A 20816-nucleotide genomic window follows, 5' to 3' on the forward strand; every position below is an offset into this window, starting at 1 on the left:
CTAAAAGGTCCTCTTCCCTTACAATAAATGAAGTGGAGTGTGTGATTGATTCATTGATTGATTGATTGACTGGGGGCTGGACCAGTAAGGTTGAGAGGTACTGTTTCACATCATTTTGCAATAGCAGGATCCCATAAAAATACCTGCATTTTCCTAAGAGAGATGAATGCTAATTTCCATGTGCAAGAGTGTTATATTCCAGTCCCCCAACACAGTGTGCTTGGCAACAGAAACCCTGTGTTTGTCACTTTTGGTCACTTCTACAGGGTTTTAATGCACTTAGAGCTGAAGCCTGTGCTCTGGAGGTGGCTCAGGTTGCTCCTTTTCCCTGTCAGAGGTTATTATCACTGTACAGCACCCCAGACTGCTCAATGAAAAGCACCCAGGCAAGCCACATCAGCAGGGGAGACCTTCAGATCAGATATTGGGAAGAAATTCTTTACCATGAGGGTTGTGAGGCCCTGGCACAGGTTGCCCAGAGAAGCTGTAGCTTCCCCATCCCTGGAAGTGTCCAAGGCCAGGTTGGACAGGGCTTGGAGCAGCCTGGTCTAGTGGAAGGTGTCCCTGTCTGTGCAAGGGGTGGAACTGGATAAGCTCTAATGTCTCTTCCCACCCAAATCATTCTGTGATTCTGTGATTCTCATTGCTTGACAAGGCAGCAGACAACTAAAAGATTGCCTCCTCTTTGACAGCAGTAATTGCTTGGTAGCTCAGTTCTGCTGGAATGAAATGCCATCCGTTAGTAATGAAGGAATGATTCAGAGCCTCTGGAGGCAAGTTTTTCCAGAGATTTCTGCCATTTTTCTAACAAATGAAGTAAACAGTTGCCACATTCACCATTACAAGGCCTCTGGTTAAAAAGTGCCATGGATCACCACAGTCCCTTCAGGCCTCAGATATGCCCTGGATCCAAGACTTACATGAGTTGTGGCTCACACTTCACATGAAAGCAAACAGCCTCTGCAACTGTTCAGGTTTTACTCTGGCATAAAATGGCACTACACTGATCTGAGCAGGCCTGCTGTGGTATGCATCTGCCTTCCAGCATGCTCACTGTGACTGGGAGAAAAGCTTTTGCTGTCTCTGGCATAGGCAGAGCTGGGATGCCAGGCTAAAAAACAGCTTTCTGAAACAGGAAGCCCTTGGTGGCTACACCTATTGTTACAGGAAATAGGAATGTGCCCTCCTTGCCCAGAAATGGAAGGACAAGGGAGGACAAAGCATGATGCACAAGACTTTGTAAAAGCCTCACCAGATTGAAAGGGAGGACATGAGAAATTAATTGCAGGAAAAGCACTAAATTTCTAAATATATCTCAAACCAGAAAGAAATAGAAATAGAAATAGAATATAATCTAATCCCTCTGCCTGTGGATCTGCCAAAGAGCAGGGAAATAATTTTCATCATTTGGAATCTGTAGACTCCTATGGCTATATTATACAGAGCATGTAACATTATATCCAAAGTATATAGTGAAAGGTTCCTTGCATTACCAATACTAATTCTTGAAAGTTACAAAATTCCAGAGTGAATGCCGCTCGTTCAATCTCAATTTGGCCATCTTGTTCTCATGAAAGAAAGTGGAAAGTCTGAGACTTGACTTTTTAGGTGGGGCTCCTCATCCTTTTTTTGGGAGAACATCAAAATAGCTGAATGATTCAGGTTTTTCAATGCAGAGGAAACTTCAACAGAAAGAAAAATTTGCTTCAGGTTGGCTCAATACCAAAGAGATTGAATGTTCAGGAGTTTTAGAACTGACAAGGAACAACTCAGCATTAAGCAACAGTCCAGGGTGCTGCCATCTTGCCATAAAGGAGCATTGGATTTGCCTCTATTTTCATCCCCAGGCGGAATTACCTCACTTTTGATGGATCACAAATTCTCCTATGGTCTAGCTGTGAAATGCATCACAGCACCTGCATGAGGTTCAGATGGGAGGAGGACCTTAGGTGGTGGCAAATCAATTTTGTCACAGTCACTGCTAAAAATGACCGCCATCACTGACAGCCTCTGCTAATATTTCTAAATAATAGCTGGCTCAGGGAAGACAGACATCTGGTGCTGAAAAGTTTACACAAAAGTCAGGCACTGGATATGTTCAACTTGGAAAACAGCCTGAAATTTCAACTCAAGTGTTGTTCCTCTTGTAGCTGACAATTCTGCAAAAATGGAGAGAAATGTCAAAATATGTTTGAAAGCAAATACCTCAGGATGGTGTTAAGGTTTAAATGGAATAAATGTGCAATGCATGCGTGATTCACCGGAGTTAAACAATGTTGCTTTGCAGGTGGGAAGAAAGCATTTGGATTATTTAAATTTCCCTTTCATTATGCTTAGGGCAGTGTGTTTGCTCACGCTGCAAGGAGCTAACATCAGCACAGTGTCTGTGAGTTCAGACACAAGGTGTGAATGTCACCTGCCAGGCTGTTCTCCCTTCCACCTAGGAAATGCAGCTGGGGACCAGGCATGTGCTTACTTCCACTGCTCTTTCACAGCTGAATCGCTTGTCTGTGTAATGGGAGCTAATTATCACCTAAGGGCATCATGTGTAAAAAGGTGATTGCTGTCAGCTGTCTCAGACTTCCCAGCATTGACTGTTTACAATGGATTTCTAGAAAGACTTATTAGTAAAAAAAAAAACTTGTGAAGCAGTTTTAAAGAAGTTTCCATCTGAATAGTTTGATATGAGTGCATGTAAGTCTGCTTTTTAAATTGTTCACCACTATTATTATCGATGCCTTACTTGAAGGGATGGGACTACTGTCAGGCTAAAAACGATTTATTACTCAGATAAACATCAACCTCAAAGGCTGTGAGATTTTAGAGGCATAAGAAGTCGGCCATAGCTCAAGGTAGTCAAAAGCTTTTTCGTTACAAGGCAATATATAACATTCCAATCCAATAGAAAAGTTTATTTTGTTTTTGTAGCCTATCACCTGAACTTAATTCTGCTGCACTGCAAATACTTTTATCCAATAGGCTATTATTACATGTACACACATATATGTCTATGATAACATCTTAACTCAGCTTACTCTGTACAATTACATTGCTACACTATAAAGCCCTTCACCATCTTACCCAATACCATTTCTTACTTACTTAAGGTATATTCTTACTTACAACTAGAGAAACGGAAGTTTATAATTTTTCTGCTTAATGTCTATGTAATTTTTTTTACATCAATCCAAGCTTCTTCCAAGGCTGTAAATCAAACCCTTCAGTATTGGTGGAAGTTTCTAGCTTTCCATTTCCTAAAACCACATTTCTTAAGAATCTCACCTTTTATGGACCAGTCGACGCTTATGCAACTCCCATAAGGGCTCAGGGGATATAACCTGAACTGCACATAGCATCACATCACTTCTGTGAGCTGCTCCCTGGTTTTGGAGGAACTTTAGACCCTTTGGAAAGCTCTCGTGTTCCCAAGGGAGAGGCTGGCTTGGGCAGAGAGAGCTGCTGGCAGATGTCAGGCAGGTGCCTGCTGTCCTGCAGAGGAAGGCTGGTGGATCAGGGGAGGTATAGGGCTGCTCTCTGTGTCAGAGGGACAGACAAGGACTTGGCAGATTTGAACACCACTGCTGCTTATTTTCCAGATAAATCTGAAAACAATACTAAGACCTTCTAATTACCAATAGCTGTGTACCCCTCCACTGGAGTGCACTCATCCATGAGATTGGGATATCACATCAGTGGAGGGGCTTTCTTTGCCTCTTTAAATTACTTCTAAATTTGATTCCATGACTTTTTGCTGCTAATATTGAGTTCAGAGATGGTTTTCAAAGGAACACTTTACCTATATGATATGTTTGGGCTTCACACTGGTAGACTTACTGGTTTGCTCTTGAGTCTAGGGTAGTGCTGTGATCTGGAAGCCAGAGAGCTGGGAAACAAATTGCAACCAGTCAGGAACTGGTTTTGGTACAACACTATGGTCATGCTACCAAAGATCTGGCTGTCTTTTGGGAAGAGAGACTTAGGATCTGCTTGGATCCAAGGCCTGTCCTACAAATGGATGCAGGAGGAGATTTGGCACTTGCAGTGAGCCTGGAGAGCTGCAGCAGGCAAGGACTGGCCTCATCCAGCTCCTTCCCCTGAACTGCGGGTGCTAAAACAGCAGCTGGCTTAACTTCTGTCATTAATATGGCTGCCTGGCCAACAGAGCAAAGCTGGGAGGGAAAACCGGTTTCCTGTAGAGAGAGTCTCTGGAATATCTATAATTGTACAAATTAAATACATATTTTGTCCCATCAGCTGGGTTGGGTGGGAGAGGAATGAAACCACACAGGATACGATTTTCTCTATTTTTTTTACTAATGGCCATATTTTACCATACTCACTTGCAAAGAGCAGTGATTTGAAACCATTTGGGTTGCTAACGTAAATAAACATTACCTACTGTAAATAATGGTTTCTGACGTAATCCTATGCTCCTGAAAGTCAAGTATTTTTCAATTAGTAGCAGTGTTTTTCATTTGATAGTTCCTGAATTGGTTGATACTCCTGAACACTGTTCTGGAAAGTAAAAACATCCAGGAGAATTTCTGAGGTTTGTTTTTATTTTAAATGGAAATATGAAGCATTCAAAGTTTGATTTACAAGTTTTGAATGGAGGAACAGATGAAGGTTTGAGCACATAAACTGAAAGATGATCACTGAAAAGCTGTGGTTTTTCCTCACTGAAGAGCTGCAGTCTGACTTTTCATGATCTGAAATGTTTTCTTCCTCTTCTTAAGGTTATTTCAGAAAAATATTCAAAACACCCCAGGCCTTCCAAAATGTCTTAGAAGAGTAGATGGCCAATTACTAGTAAAACTGAAAATTAGTTTGGTTTACTAATTCTCCAGATATTAATGAAACTCTTGTGTCACTACCAGGCTGCCTGAAATAGATGTGTGGCTTGAGGCTGAAATTCATCTGGTTGATTGTTGATGAATTTTCATGCTAATATGTGGCAGTCCTTAAGCAGCTGATATGCCTGAACCAAAATTTCTTTGTATGATTCAAAAAAACCCACAACCCTGGTTTTGCTATGTAAACAGTTTGAACTGCTTTCAAGTTTTTTCAAGACCCCAAGGCATCACAATGCCAAGCTGAATGTGGGTATCATGTGAAGAACTCTAGACTTATTATTCCACTTGAGACTGTTCTCATTTTCACATCTTTTTCATGTAACTGGAGTGACCAAATAGCTTTAATTGCACTCCTATCATAGAGTAAGATATTTAAAAACAGAGGAACTATTGCTAGAGGCAAGAGAGTATTTTTGTCTGCTTCTTTAAGGTCCAAGTGTGTTGCTTTGGAAAGGAGACTTATTGCTGTGTGTAGTGTAATTTAATGGCATAGATACTCTAAGTGGGCTTACTCCCACCTAAATACAGACATCAGAATGCTAAAATGGTTAATTTCTAGAGAGTTACCTCAGGGTCCTTTATTGTCAACAGAAAACAACTCTGAAGAGCTACTCTACACCTGCAGAGCTACTCTATTCTTCCTCAGACGGGCTCCAAATGAAACTGATAGTGCAGGAACCTCAAAGTCCCAAGCCTAACTTAGGAAATGAGAAGCCCCACTGGCCCCAAAAATGGAATTACAAAAATGTGCAGCAGTAGTACAGATTTCTCTTAACATTATCTTCACTCTCACACTGCCACATGCAAATATACCAGTTTCTACGTAAATATATGAAACTCTGTTTTACAATCCAGTACCACTAAGTGGAAGGGTTTCTGTAGTCTCCATGTTCTGGTTAGAAAACTTCCCTCAAGTTTATTCATGACCAGATTTGATGAGCACATATAACAGACCCCTAACATCCTAAAAGATTCTGATGAAAAACCCAAGGCCTGTAGGTATTTCCTCAAACACAGCTACCTCTGGAAAAGGAAGCAGATTCTTATCCTACATCTGCATATGCAGTCCTAGATTTTTTTCCCCCTATCTCACAAACTCAGTTCCAGGAAAGGTGAATCCCTGAGGCTCATGACATGCCAAGAGGTGCAGCATGTTCCTGTGGGTGGGGTAATAGATGAGCACTCTCTGGAGCAGGGCTTGATCCTCAATTTGTTCTTGGTAGTGCTGTAAAAGCTCTTAAAAAAACTGTGAACTTGAACTATTTCTGCATCAATGGTAAGGACTGAGCTATCTCTGATTCCAGCTCTTCCCAATTTCCCAAAAGCTGATGTCACCAGCTTTCAAAATCTGTTCCTAGAGAGTGGCTCTGACATCCCTCAGACACTCAAATATTCTCCGTGTGTGCTGAGCTCTTATACAGCAGTGCCAAACCATTCCTCTTAGATGCAGGAGAGCACAGTGGAAATACAGGAGGCTTTACAAGAGCGTGCCCTTCTGTGTTAAAATTCAGGTAGATGATAGGAGAAAAAAGCCTCTTTTCGTGCTGACTGACAATCTGAATTTAACGGATCCTCTAGAAAGTGAGGTTTAAAAAAAAAAACAAAAACAGAAAAACTTGGCATGTGATTTATAATGTAGCTCATTAGGACACTGCCTTTCCCCACTTACATAGTCTCCTAATGCACTGAAAATATTGACAGGGATTTTTAAAAACCTACAAGCACCAAAACTTTGGTTCAACAGTATTGCTTGATTCAGAAAGAAGAGCATTAATAGAGCAATCTGGTAATTTTTAATTTTTAATATCTGTTTATTTATAAACGAAGGACAATTTAAAAGGCTGTCTGTGCAAGCTATACTCAGTATAGCTCACAGTATCTTTACCTATGGGGATGGTCAATTCTAAGTGTTGTAACAGGTTTTTGCAAGTTACAGGTGAGGGTAAATGCAGCTCAGTTATACAGGACAATGTGGTTTGTACCTTGGCATTAATTGAACAGAAACTTTAGTGACTAGAGGAAAAATGTGGCCAGATGTAAGGAAGGCATGTGTTTATTTATGTATCTATTTATCTGGCCTGCAATTCCTCTATATAATCATTGACATTTTTTATATAGGTACAGCTTTGTTTCTGTGTAAAATTAAAGAATAATCTACTGAGCTAAACAACAGCTCAGGCCAGCCTACATCAGGTGAATATCCTGCTCTTTTTGCCCTAATGTCTTGGCATCAGCAAAATTCAATCTCTTAAAATTGCTGCCTAGCATGTCTTGATGTCCAACAGAGGCTAAAACCCAACCACTTGCATGGAAATTGAACTGCTGAAACATGCTGCAAGGAAAAAGGCGTCAGCCAAACATTAGACTGGAATGTTCTGGTACCATTTGCAGAGCTTTGAGGAGCTGACTTCTTCGAAGACCACAGAAGTCAAGAAAACTGAAAGCCACTGAGATTTCAGGGGACTTATGTTAGAAGCAGGACAAGAGTTTGTCTCAGATTGAAAGAATGTGGCAGTGTTGGTTTACAAAGCAGATCAAATTGAGTATATTACTTGAACTGGATCCCAGCTGGATCACTAAGAAATACTCCAGGCTCTCATTCCCCTGCTAGGAGGGTGAGTGCTGCATAGAAAGCGGGCAGAACAGTGGAGGAGGAGGAAGGTGCCCAATTCCTGTGCTGGCCTCCAACAACCAGGGAGCCCCTCTGGGTGCTGGAACTGCTCCTCAGCCTCTGCACTTCATTTGGCTCAGGAAGCTACCTCCCCTTTCTTATTTCCATTTCCCTCTCCTGAGCATGAGCAATCTTCTGAGACAAGATGCATGTGCTGCTTCCCTCTGCCTTGCCAGAGGTTCAAATTGCTCCAGCTGCACAACCATCTATTTAGGAGGGAGGAATCTGTTTCAGCACTCAAGTTTTGAGCACCAAACCTGTGATTTAGCCCAGAGCTGCGTATTTAGTCCAAGTTAAATTAGCTTTTTTAGTTACCTCTGTACAATATAGGAGATTCTGTCATTTCTGGAAATAAAATACATATTAATGACATGTGAGAAATTTTTTTTAAATAGTCATTACTTTTACCAAGAGCTTTATTTTCTGCTCTCACTTTTCAGTATGAAGAGGGCTAGCCTTCTGAGTCAGAGCTCAAGAGAAAACATGGAGTAATTACTGTGTTGAGAGCTTTCATTGTAGGATGAAAACAGTCATGTTTCCTGCAACTGTTCTTTCTATGTATGTTTTTCTTTTCTTTTCACAACTGAATTTGTGTGGCTTTTCTAGCAGCAGGAAAACTTAAACTATTTATTTTAAAATAAGTTTCTGAAGATACTTCTATAAACAACACAGAACTGCTTTTTAACCTTAACAAAAGTATCAACAGCTAAAATCAATAGGAGTAATAGAGCCTTTGAAATTTAATATGGTTCCTGTTTGGCTTCCTGTTGTAGATCCAGTCAATGTTTACTTGCACATAATCATCCAAGCAATAAATAACTTTTAAGTTCATTTCTTTGCAGCTGGGAGCAGAAGGGCAACACCCACAACACCATCATTTGTTACAGCACTACACACTGGAAGCAATGTTAGAAAGGCAATTTTATGCAGAAATGCTTCTTCCCTCTTTCCTCTCCACCTTTCCCATGTAAAAAAGTGATAGGAGAAATTGAGGTGTGCTGTGATGTGGAAAGAGAAGAGGCCAAGGACCCTGGGCAATTTTAGCAGAGTACAAAAGGCAAGAAAACAATTTTTCTTCTGTGGTTATCTGAGCTGTATGGCTGGTTTTACACAGAAACATGTTTTGACGCCAGTGCTGGAACTGTGACTGGTTTATTATTTTTAAATTGTCTCACAGCTGCATCTAGATATGGGTGTGCTGGGGCATCGAATGTCCTTTGCCTGCAACAGGAACTTTGGGTATGGCTCAGTGGCAGTGTATGATCCCTGCAGAGCAGCCTTTCTTGAGCCACAGAGAAAGAAAAACAGTGCTTGGTTGGTGTCACAGAACTGAGGAATTACACTTGGTATGGCATGGTTTGAATGATAATTTACAACGTGTGGAAATTTTTTGTTGCATACCATTATGACTGCCAGTTGGTGGGTTATTCTTATTTTGTTCTAGGTTACTTTTCATTATTTGCCCCCCCTTTTTCTTTTTTTTTTTTTTTTTGCATCTGTATGCACATTTCATATTGTGGATCTATTATATGCTCTTTTTTTTATGACAGAAATTTAAGCTTCTTAGAGGTGCCCAGTGATAACTGCAGCTATCACGTGAGCACCTTAACATTAGAGGAGAAGCAGAAAGGCTGTAAGAATTCAGGATGATTAATTCCACAACAGCTTTTACATGCACACACTGTAACAGAGCCCATTGCTGGATGCTCTCTTGTCCGCTATAATCTCACAGCGCTTCCACACAAAAAGTTGGAAGCCTGTTACATACAAAAATAATTTTCACCTCTTCAGTGCTGCTACCAGCACTGGCTCTCTGAGCCCACAGAACCTGAGAGATGAGGACTGGGCAGGTGGTGCTGGGATGAGGCTTTGCCCAGAGATTCCCATTCTCTGGAGTGATTATGCAATCACTGCACAGTTCCACTGGCATCAGCAGCTATTATGCAGCAGCTGTATAATCAGGCATTTATTGGAAGAGGTAGGGAAGGAAGAAGGCCACATGTTTGTCCCCTGCAGTCCTGAATGGCAGAGGGTGATATAACTGGAGAAAAGCATCTTGTGAGTTTTGATGTGCAGCTGTTGGTTTGTGTTTTCTGACTGCTCAGTGAGCATGATCAGCTTGCCATGCTGGGATAATGTGATGCTTGCACCATGACAACCCTCTGCAGCTGCAGGCTGGGGCAGAGGGGCTGGAAAGCTGGGAAAGGCCCTGGGGGTGCTGGGGACAGCAGCTGGACAGGAGCCAGGTGTGCCCAGGGGGGCAGGAGGCCAATGGCACCTGGGCTGTGCCAGCCATGGTGTAGCAGCAGGGCCAGGGCAGTGACTGTCCCCTGGGCTGGCACTGCTGGGGCCACAACTTGAATCTTGTGTCCGGTTCTGGGCCCTCATAAGACAGACTTTGAGGGGCTGGAGCAGCAGGAGGGGTTGAGGGAGCTGGGGGGTACTCAGCCTGGAGTAAAAGAGGCTCGGGGGGACCTTGTTGCTCTTTATCTGTATCTGGAAAGAGACTGAAACCAGGTCAGGGTCGATTTCTCCTCCCAGATAATAAGCAATAGGGTAAGAGGAAGCAGCCTCAAATGGCACCAGGGGAGGTTAAGGTTGGATATTAGGAGAAATTTCTTCACTGAAAGAGCTGCCAAGCACTGGCAGAGGGTACCCAGGGCATCCCTGGAGGGATTTCAAAGCTGTGTGGATGTGGCACTTGGGGACATGGGTTGACAGTGCTAGTGGAATGATTGGACTCCATGACGTTAAGAGTTTGTTCCAGCCTAATGATTCTAAGAAAACTGATGTTGATGTAAATCTTCTGGGACTGCAGCCTAACCTGTTCCCCAGATAAATCACATTTTTGAAGATTTTTGTTCTCTTAGGGTCCTCAGTTTGGCCAGCTGTGCAGACCTAGCTTCCCATTCTTCCCACTGTTGCTTATGTTCCACCAGCTCCCTTGCCAATTTTAAAATCACAAGTAATGGGTGTTCTGCTGCATCTCAAGACATTTCCTTGATCAACTGCCAACTTTAAAAAAAAAGCACATTTGGAGGAGATAAATCCCACTGGCAAATTTCAGCTGGATAAACGACTTCTGTAAACTCATCTTCCAGCATAATGTCAAAAAAATTAATCAAGCCAGGCTTCCAAGCAATTTCATCCATCTTAAGATAGGTGGAATGAATAACCCCCTAGAAATGCCTCTTTCAATGTGTTAGTGAGGATAACTATTAGATACAGGATTTTTAGATAGCTAAATTGACTAAGTTTAATCCTGTTCTTTATCACCAGTAAGGATTTGTATAATTAGATCTTCCAGGTATTGGATATTTTTCTGTCTTTGTACAGTCCTCTATTATCTGAAATCTCTGGGCCATCAAGAATTTACAGACCAAGCTCAAATTGCCTTTTAATGTTCTTTTAGCCTTGAGCTTCTTTAACTCCACAGTGTGACAAACTTTCCAGAAGTCCAGTAAGTTCTGCAGCTCTCCCTGAATGCTTTCTCATCTGTCACAAGGATTTTTCCTGCTGCAGCTCTAGGGAAGGTGGTGTTTCCCTCTAGCAATCTCACACTACTCGTGAGACAACAGTTGCTTACTTCTAATTGGTATCTCCTCTCCATGAACTCCAGAATTCCAAATTTGCTTGTTTAGCCATCATCCCACAATACTCTCAAAAATGCATCCCCAATTTTGTCTTCTTTTTGTTGTTCGTACAAACACTGGAGCTCTTTTTAATTGGGATGCCTATTTTTGTTATCCTGTAAGAGATTTCAGTGAATATTTAAAAAAATAAATTGAGTCAACTGTCATTCCATCATGTAATTTTCTTTAAAATGCCTTAAAATGCAAATCAGGCTGATGTTCTTCTGGCTGCTGTTAACTTCAGCAGCATGAGAGAAGTTTGGGAGGTTTTTGGTGAGTGAAAGGCTGATGTCTGGCTGCCTTCCATTCCAGTCACAGTATCTTCAGAATGTTTTTAGTGAAGCTGTGCTGGGGATGAGCAGGTAACAGGTGCTGGCTTCAGCAGCTCCCTGTGACTCACCACTTTCCAAAGACTGTGAATGCAACTGAAAATTACTTTGCCTCCATCCTCTGTGTGAGTGACCAAAATCTGTAACAGTAATCAACACAGAATATACCTAGTGGCTGTTTAATTAATTTACTGTAATTCCTTATGAAGCTCCCTGCAGTTCCTTTTCCATGTGACAGCCAGCAGTGATTTCCAGCAGACAGGAGGCAGCCTGTGTGGTGTGTGCTCAGCAGAGCTCAGCTCAGAGATATGATCAGGTCATTAATACACACAATTCCTGTAACTAGGACAACTCCTTTGTGCATAAACTCCTCCCTGGTGTACCAGAGCACCAGTTCTTCAGGAAGGAAAATTGTGGGTGGAGCTTGCTCCCTTCCAGATTTAAGTCCCACAGTCACTTTTCTGCTGTGAGCTGCTGTGCAAACACCTTTCCATCTCTGCCTTTAACATTTACTGTCAATAGCTCTGTTTCCCAAGTCATTCCACCTCCAAGATTCTCTGGAGCCTAAGTAAAGGCTCCCACTATACAGAAACACCAGGAAACAGATATTGGAAAGTGAAGTGAGGTAGCTTATCTCCACACATAACCACCTTCTACACACCTTTTTTGCATTCCTGTATATTATGATGGGTGCCAAGTTCCAACCAATTATTCCTCTGCTGCTGCTCTGTGCAGGCTACATAGTGTTGTGCTGATTAAACTCATCTCCAAGTTGTTTGAAGCAATGTGTCTCACTTGTTCTGTTTTGGGATCATGTTGTCACCTGAGGTGGGACTAATATTAGCAGCATTTCTAATTGCTTTCCAGTGACATGTCATATTCCTGCCATTTCATGTCTTAAGCTGGTTTTATCTCCACAGCATTGCAAATTTCCAAGAAACTTTCTATGTGGATTTCAAACACTCCTCAGGGGTATGTTTTTTTCCTGCAGTGAATTGTAGGTGTCTGTGCATATTTATTTATGACAGTGTTGATCATGTAACTTTCCCAAAAGCTTTTAAGTGCCTGAAAATTGTTTGCTGATTGACATCAGTGTTCTCTCATGTCTCAATGAAGAGTATAATGACACAGACTTCAGTGCTTCTTGATCTATTTTGCTTTTGAGACCTAAACAGCCAAGATATGTCTGATACCTTGCTAATAATGAAAATCTGTGTCTAATTTCTGGTTCTTTTCTTTTAAGTTCTTTTTTTGAACTGTTCAGTGAAACATAATTACAAAAACAAGGTCATACAGACAAGTTTTAGCACTTCTCTGATGAAATGACTACTGCGGTTGTTTTCATTATGATCTCATCAGGGGACAGGGACAATAAAAGTAATGATATGGTAGATTCCTGACCTCAGCTCTCACTGAAAATAATTGTCTGACATTGTTACCATTTACAGTCCCGCCTTCAGCATTGTAAGTTTCTGATTATTCCATTAATGTCTGATATCCCATAATATGCCATTGTTTCACACAGAAATTTTAGCTTACTTAAAAGATCTTCTGCTACCCCATAGAACGATTATTTATTATATATAGGAAAATAATAAATAGGTCAGCACAAGATCTTCAGTACTCCTTGAGTTTAGGGAGTTACTTGTTTTTTGACATTCAAAATATACTTTGGGAGTTCCTTTTCCAAGGTGAAAGCAGTGGCATCTTACTTCAGAGACTCTTACCTTGTTTGTTCTTCCTTCTCACTTCTGTTAAAAGGACCAAGTGTATACATAGATAGTTGTTCTGGAGGTATTTTAAGTAGTTTCTGCAGCATAAACTACTGAAGATGGGCAATATCCCATCTATATTTTTTTTTCTGTTTTATTTTTGAAATGTGTTTTTTTTTCAGTTCAGAACAATGAATTAGACTAAATCTCCTACTTAGAAATCCTGTTGCCCCTTTGCATAAAGTAAGGATTGTCTGTTTAAATCATTAACTCCAGCTTCTCAACATCTCCCCTTTTATTCTTTCTATCCCTCGAAAGATCTTTGGCTGATGTTAAAGTTTCTCTGTTGTATTTCAGAACCCAAGTGAGGATGTTATTTTATTTTTCTGTGCATATTTAAAATGTGTAAAACATTACTCAATTACTGTTGAGCATCTAGCACCTAAGAGGATGCTAGGGGTAGGACTTCTGTAACTATCAAAATATTTATAGAGTCTTTTAAAGTTTACTGGTTCCTATTGTGACAGAGGAGATGGAATTGGTTGATACAGTTTGGGATGTCAAACTCCTTCCTGTGTGATGCTACAGTGTTGTGACATTACACAGTAAAACTGTGGGCTTGAATGGAGTGTTCTGATTTCACATAAATTTTATGCTGCTATCTGCTACTTCAGTAGTGTCATTCCATAACTGTATCATGGGGATGAGGTAATGATCGCACTGCAAAAAATTCTATCCAGAAAAAGATGAGAAATAGATGATGAAATTTAAATATGGAAGATTTTCAGCTCTGGTTTCCAATAATTTTACTAGATGTCATTTCTCAGTATGAAGAGTTCATTCAGCAATAGTACTCAGATAACCTTTTAATCACTCACTTTTGAGTGAGTTACTAATTACTATTTTCTCACACTTCATTATCATATTTAAGTTAAACTGCTTCAAATGTACAGTCCCTTTAAAAGAAAGATTTTCTTGAAGCTGATAAATGCAACAATCCCAACTCAATGAAAAGGCTGAGAAACAGATGTAACAGGGAATATCAATAAGCCCACATGTCACCAATTTGAAGTTAAGGATGTAGAGAAATCAGGATGGGGTCTATAATTTACAGAGCCAGAGGAAAAGGAGAATATGGAATGAAATTAACAATGTGTACTACATATGTATCAACAAAAGATGCAGTTTGTGCATATCTAGGTACACAAAGACTTAGATTGAACTGGACAAAAACCTTGCACATTGGCTTAACTTCACATGCTAACAGTGACTTTCTGAACACAAGGAAGAAAGGAAGCAGGCACTCAGTAACTTGAATTATTTAAATGGAAATGATAAAATGAAAATCTCCCAATTTTCACATGTTGTATCGAGGCAAGCAAATAAGACCTGGAGCACTGCAGATTTTGAGGTGTATGGTTCCAAGCCCACTGTGTCTTTGTGCTGTTGGCTTCCTGCCCTGATGTGCTGGTTTGGGTTGGGGTAGAGCTAATTTCTATTTTAGCAGTTATGCAGTTCTCAGCAAGCAAGGTAAGAATATTTAGAAGAAAATACATTCAGCATTATCTGTTATTCTAACCCAATATATTCCAAACACATTGGCGGCCCACAGATAATGGCAGATGTAGCCTTACACACTTACCTAATCTTTGTAACCAAACAGATTTTCTAGGTGATGTCAATTCCCAGAGAGTTCTTTCAAAAAAGCACAATATAAGTTTTAAATTTTTTTTTCATCATTTAAAAAAACCCAAATTACTCATGCTCTGACTTGCCAAATTTAGTCTAACATAAAAGTTTACGTAGGGGCTCTAAATAAAAAACTATGCTTGGTCCTATGATGCAAAATTCTGCATCTTTAAAACAGCATCATCCTATTGCTGTTCAGTGAAGTAATTCTGCAAATGCGAGGCTGAGATCTTATTTACCTAAAATCGAAGGAGCCAGCTTTTTTCCCTTGTTACTGTAAATAATTATATCAAGAGCAGCCTCTGCACTAACTCCTCTCACCACAATGGCTCATGATTTTGGTGGACTGTGTGCACAGTGATCTACTGCAGCACCAATATCTCATCACACAGGCAAGATTGTAGCTCCTACAAGTCACTGAAGGAAGCACTGCAGTGATAGCCTACATCCTGTTTCAAAATCTGCTATCAAAGCAAATTCTTTCACAAGATCTTTTTAGCCACTAGGAAAATATTCATGCGGTTTTGTATAGTTGCTGAGGACATGCTCAGTTACCTGCTGGCTCCCAAACTCTGCCAGTATTTTTATAGGCTTTATTCTCTCTGGTGCTTTGGTAGTCATCTGAAGAGGTGTCAAGTAGCAGGTGAATAGCAGCAGGCTAGAAACTATTCTATTTGTTGTCCGAAAGACAAAGTGCCCCAGAGGAATTCACAGCAAAAGCAGATTCCAGCATTTAATAAGGGAAAGTAAAATAGACTTGCCTTTGCCTAATCCATTCCAGCTGTGTGAAGGAAATAACAGGGGCTAACCCTGCTGGGCTGCTTCTTTCCTGATTCTAGCCAAGCAGCAGGTTTCTGAAACTGAGAGTCACGGAGCACGTGTGTGATCACAGGCAGTGCCTCTGCCTGCTGTTGTGCAGAAAGGCAAAGAACACAGAAGCAAATGTTGGACTTCAGGACAGTATTTATTCCCTGTAATTTGCATCCTTGATGGAGGTGAGGAGGAGTTTAACATCAGCAGAGCAAGGCTGAGGGATCAGGTCTTCCTCTCACATCCAGAACAAAACACAGCCACAGAGGACCTGGAGGAATTCTGCCAGGCTGCCCTGGCCCACGCTTCTTAATGTGATCTTCCTCTTTAGTCTGTTTTAATTATTATTAATTAACAATATTCCCACAGTTGTGAGACCAAGTTGTTTCAGCAGTCAGGATTTCGATTCCCCAACTGGCAATATTCCATTTTATTGCCTCCCTGGCTTTTACTTTGCTGAGCAGTAAAAATAATTTGCCTGCTGCTTGCTGCAGTTCCATTTGCAGGTGTAAAAGCTTGCTCAGGTAACCAGACTGCAGGTTCTCCCTCGGGCCAGGGAATGTGGAGGGCCCAGCTCATGCTCTGAAGGATCACCACAAGAGAAGGCACGGCTGTATGAGCTGTGTGAGCTCAGTCACTGCGGGCTGTGCCGGCGCTGGGGTTGCAGAAGGTGCATCCACCATGACCTTCCGCCCACACAGGCCTTGGGCAGCCCTCAGGTGGTTTTCATACTAAAGAAGAAATCAGCATTAGTTAGGCTGCAAAATCCACACACTACAGGATGAAGCAAATCCATTTAGTCCGAATGGGGTTGGATGCTCCTGAGATCAATGATTTTCCTTCCTATCCTGGCATGACACTGCAAGAGCAGCCAGAAGCTTGCCTAATGGATTCCAGACCTCTTTACTTATAATAATATTATGGCTATACATGGTTCTCTTTGTCTCAAGTAAACAATGAAGTGATCCACTGTGACAAATGTTTAAACATCATAGGGATGGTTCTACCCAGTCTATATTATAACTTGCTTGATTTTTCCTTCTGACATACCCAATTCATTGCCAATTCATAGCACTTAAACTAGGGCAAGGAAAGAAATGCTGAAATAAAAACCAATTACATAATTTTTTTGAGCCAGGAAGATCCAAAAACTACTTTACAAGCTGTAGGTTAATCCTGACATCCTTCTTGGGACAGTTCCTTACACTGTCAGTTCTCTGCAGTACTGGGATTTGCATGTCATCATGTAGTGTCTTCTAGAATGGGCATATTTTTAGCTGTGCTCAGATGAATGTAGTACAGGAAGTTAACAACTTGAACAACATCTGTCATCACAAAAACTTGAAAACTTGTTTGGAAATGTTTTTAACTGTATTTAAGTTTTTTATGCCTGGGGGTATATCCATACCTGTCAGGATTCAAAGATCTATTCTGATCTATTCTGCATCTTTAAAATGCTCATCTGTACACAGGAACCATTCTTACGGTAGGATATCACACACACATATATATATATATACACACACACACACACACAGTGTGTTTGTGAAGTGCTAAATAAAAACACTTGTTTTCCCTGCAGACAGAAGAGCTGGGATAAGTTTAGGACACATTAAAATGGCAACATAAACTGAAAAGTTGATTTTTTTAGACTGGAAACCTGGTGTGTTACCAAAGCAGGTGTCATAATCTAGAATAATGGAAATTCAGGTAGAAAATGTACAACAGGTCTTTTAATAGACTCAGTGATTTTAAAAATGGGGATGGAAATTATAAATCCAGTAAGTGTTCACTTCTTCACTGATAGTATGGTTACATTTTGAGAAGACAGTACTGAGGTCATTCATCAAATATAGACTGCAGCAGAAAATCAGACTCTGAAACTAAGCTTAACTTCTGTAGGTCAAAATTATCATATTTTCATCTATATAACCTGCAGATTATCTAAAAGAGAAATAAATAGCCAGGCAACCCACTCCCCACTGTTTTAGCAATTGCTATAGTACACAAATCTGTCATTTTCTGAGGGAGCTGTTTACTCAAAGTCCTCTTTTGCATGCTAAACATCTTGCCTGTGATCACCAGTGCCTATTGCTATTTTTTCTGTATCCAACTCACACTGAATCATCTGTGCTCTTGGTTCAGAGGCTCTAAGTTCCAAAAGCTGCAGGTTACAAGAATGAAAATATAGAAGCTAGTGTAGTGTTTTACATGCTGAAATACAGGGGATAAATAGGGTTTTGATAAGGAAGCATCTACTTATTTCTTCCACTGAGCAAGGAAAGGACTAGGGGAAAAGAACAATTTTGTGGAAGCGCAATTTTGAGGGGAGCACAAACAGCTCACTGGGGAAGAAGTGAGTGTTACTGGAGTGGCTTATCAATGCTCATCTCCTGCCAACACAGGACAAGGAGCATATGGGATGTGCTCACCTGATCCTAACATACACGGCCTGCTTAACGCTTTGGGAAAAGCAAAGAAACAGAACAGGAGTCAGTCATGAGAGGTGACCAGGAATCAAGCCTTCAAGAATATTGAATAGTTTCAATTTATAATGTTAGAGCAAACTAATAGTACATCAATTAGCAGATGCAGTCATTTTTGTACATGGACACACACATGTTAAGCCAGGATACCATTACTGTACTACAAATGTAGTTCTTAAATTATGTGGCAATTTTAACTGGAGACTGGAAAATCAATGTGCAAAAAAGCTGGAAGAATTAGAGCAAGGAAAAAGGAAAGAGGAAGTGAAAAGGAGAAGGCTCACAACAAAGCACAAGGAATTCTCTCAAGCAGCCTCAGCCTCTTCTGTTTGAGCAAGTGCTGCTGGAATGGTCCTTCAGTCTGATCTGCACTGGATACATCCAAGACTGGCGCCAGTGCCAAGCAACCTCCTCTATCACTGAATTAACCATCACTTCTTTCCCTATTGCAACAAATCTTTAGCTCTATGTGCTCTCTATTTACACTTGAAGGGCAATTGATGAAAGCAAAGGACCATTACTGTTACCATCCCATCTGCAACCCAGCGATACCCAAAGGTTTCAGACTGACATCAGTGCTGAGGCTTCATGTGCTCCACAGCTCCGGGAACTGCTGTCATCTTTTTCACCCTGCACATTCTTAGATCACTTAATTTCGCCAAAACTCAACACTCAGCCTTCTGGAACTCTTCTAAAACACAGTGGTGACTCGGTACTCACTCTGCATCCTTCCAAGTACTAATGCTTTCTTGGTAAGAAGAAAAGTCCCTGCCTTTCTTGACACCTTTTTCAGAGAAATGTTTTACTCAGCTCTCTCCCTTTGCTTTCATCTTCCTTGCAAAAAAAGTCCATAATAATTCAACGTCATTTTGTATGTGGCTGTGTTTAATTTTTTCTATTTATACTGCAAGCTCTGCTTGCTCCCTTAGATCTGCCTCCCTTTTGGTCTGAGGGGTTTTGTTGGAGGTTTTGTCTTCCTTTCACAGCATTTAACCTTACAGTAGCCTACTTGTGTCACTCTGTCAAATGAGATCAAGCAAAGCTTTTTTGGCTGTGCATATAAAAAACTAACCTGGTTTTAATGTTGTTTCTGTGTCTCATGCCACAAATAGAGAGGATTTGTGACATCTCACATGGAAGCTATCCCAACGTCACTATAAATAAAGTCTTTTAAAACCAGAGCAACAGATACACATAGCAATTAGTCTTTGAGACCAGAACTACTTTTATAGTTGATGCAGATTTGTAGTTTGTTTGCATGACATAGTAGTAAAACTGTTCAGCACAGAAAGATGGCAGCACCTGTTTCTCCAAGAAAAGGATTAAAAGATGACTTAATATATTTCAGAGTAAGACATTACTCCTAAGCAGTAATTCAATAAGACAGGTCACGATGTAAATAATTATGCGCTAGAAGTGGTGCTGTTCAGCCTGAATTCACAGGCACTTCCAAACACAGGGGACTATTCACACTTCAAAACAGCAAAAGAATATATCTCAGTATGGCTTTGCTTACTTACCAGGCAGATGTACTCTGAAAAGACACCAGGGGTGGGCTTAAAGCATCTCCTTTTAAGGTGTGTACTGTCTGTGATGTTCGAGGCTGGGGCTGAGTTTGAGGCTGTGTCTCTGGCTGAGGCTGTGTCTGTCTTGGGTCCTGAGCTGGATTAATCCATCGACTCTGGCCCGGTGTCATCCACTTTCCATGGATTCCCCAGCGGGCCAGGTAAAATTTGCAAATATCATAGTTCATTGAAGAGTAATATAAAAGGTCCAGTATCAGTAAGATCACCACAAAAAAGCCATAGATCCACACTCCCAACAGTGCACTGTAGTTGCTGTGAAAGGAAGAAAAGGGACAACAACTATCTCTCAGTAGTGGTCACTGCGTTAGTTCATCAAGGTTGTTTGTTTCATTAATTATTTATAGACGTCTGAAACAAAATATTGTTCCAAAGCGTGTGTCTTTAAAATTAAGCTATTTTTTCAATATGAATACTGCTATAAGCATGGTTTTTAGAAACTAAATCTGGCTGTCTTAAAAAACTTTTTGTCCTTCTCATCTGTCCATAGGCTTTCCAGAATGGCTGCTAAAGAGACCTCTTAATATGGCTAGCAATAAATTTTAGGAAGGAAGAACATTGGCAAAATAATGTTAGACAATGCACTTCACAGGAAGGAAAATATGTACAACACTGAGATGTATATATTGGTATATTTATAATGTGTATATATAGATAAAGGCCATGGCAATTATATGGTGCAGAGAGCTGTAAATCTGTAACAGATGACTAATGGTATTAAAAGAAAGGAGGGAAAAACAGGAGGAAAAAGTGTAAGGGGTCAAAAATGTGGAGATCAAAAAGGGGAAGAAGTGCTAATGCCCTGCTGGAGATGAAGTATTATTAAAAGAAAAATGACTGTCAGGTGTAAATGCAGTTTGGATTGGAAACTGTGTGAGTGGGGAGAATGAGATCAAAACGGAGATGGAAAGAAATGTATAAAAATGAGATTGTTAAGTAGAAAGAAAAAGAAAGGCTGATCTAGACCCATGAGCGAATGTGGAAGTACATATACTGGAGACTATAAAACCAAGAGGAAGTTGAAGGGATGTTAGTAAAAAATGTCATTAGG

The 20816-nt window shown here is 40.6% G+C and overlaps 1 protein-coding gene across 4 annotated transcripts in view; it reads right to left on the bottom strand.

The window, feature by feature from the left end:
- SHISAL1 (shisa like 1) overlaps positions 1–20816 on the bottom strand; it is a 74793-nt gene that overhangs the window by 5509 nt on the left and 48468 nt on the right. For 3 of the 4 annotated variants that reach the window (XM_077178414.1, XM_077178413.1, XM_077178412.1), the window contains 2 exons: positions 19703–20020; positions 15648–16427 (listed from right to left, as the gene is read on the bottom strand). In XM_077178414.1, the coding sequence (XP_077034529.1) occupies positions 16412–16427; positions 19703–20020 (334 nt within the window). In that variant the 3' untranslated portion in view covers positions 15648–16411. The remainder of the gene's footprint in view (positions 1–15647; positions 16428–19702; positions 20021–20816) is intronic. The other variant, XM_054631685.2, reaches the window with a different exon arrangement.

This window comes from Agelaius phoeniceus, chromosome 5 (genome assembly GCF_051311805.1).
Source record: "Agelaius phoeniceus isolate bAgePho1 chromosome 5, bAgePho1.hap1, whole genome shotgun sequence".
Taxonomy (NCBI): domain Eukaryota; kingdom Metazoa; phylum Chordata; class Aves; order Passeriformes; family Icteridae; genus Agelaius; species Agelaius phoeniceus.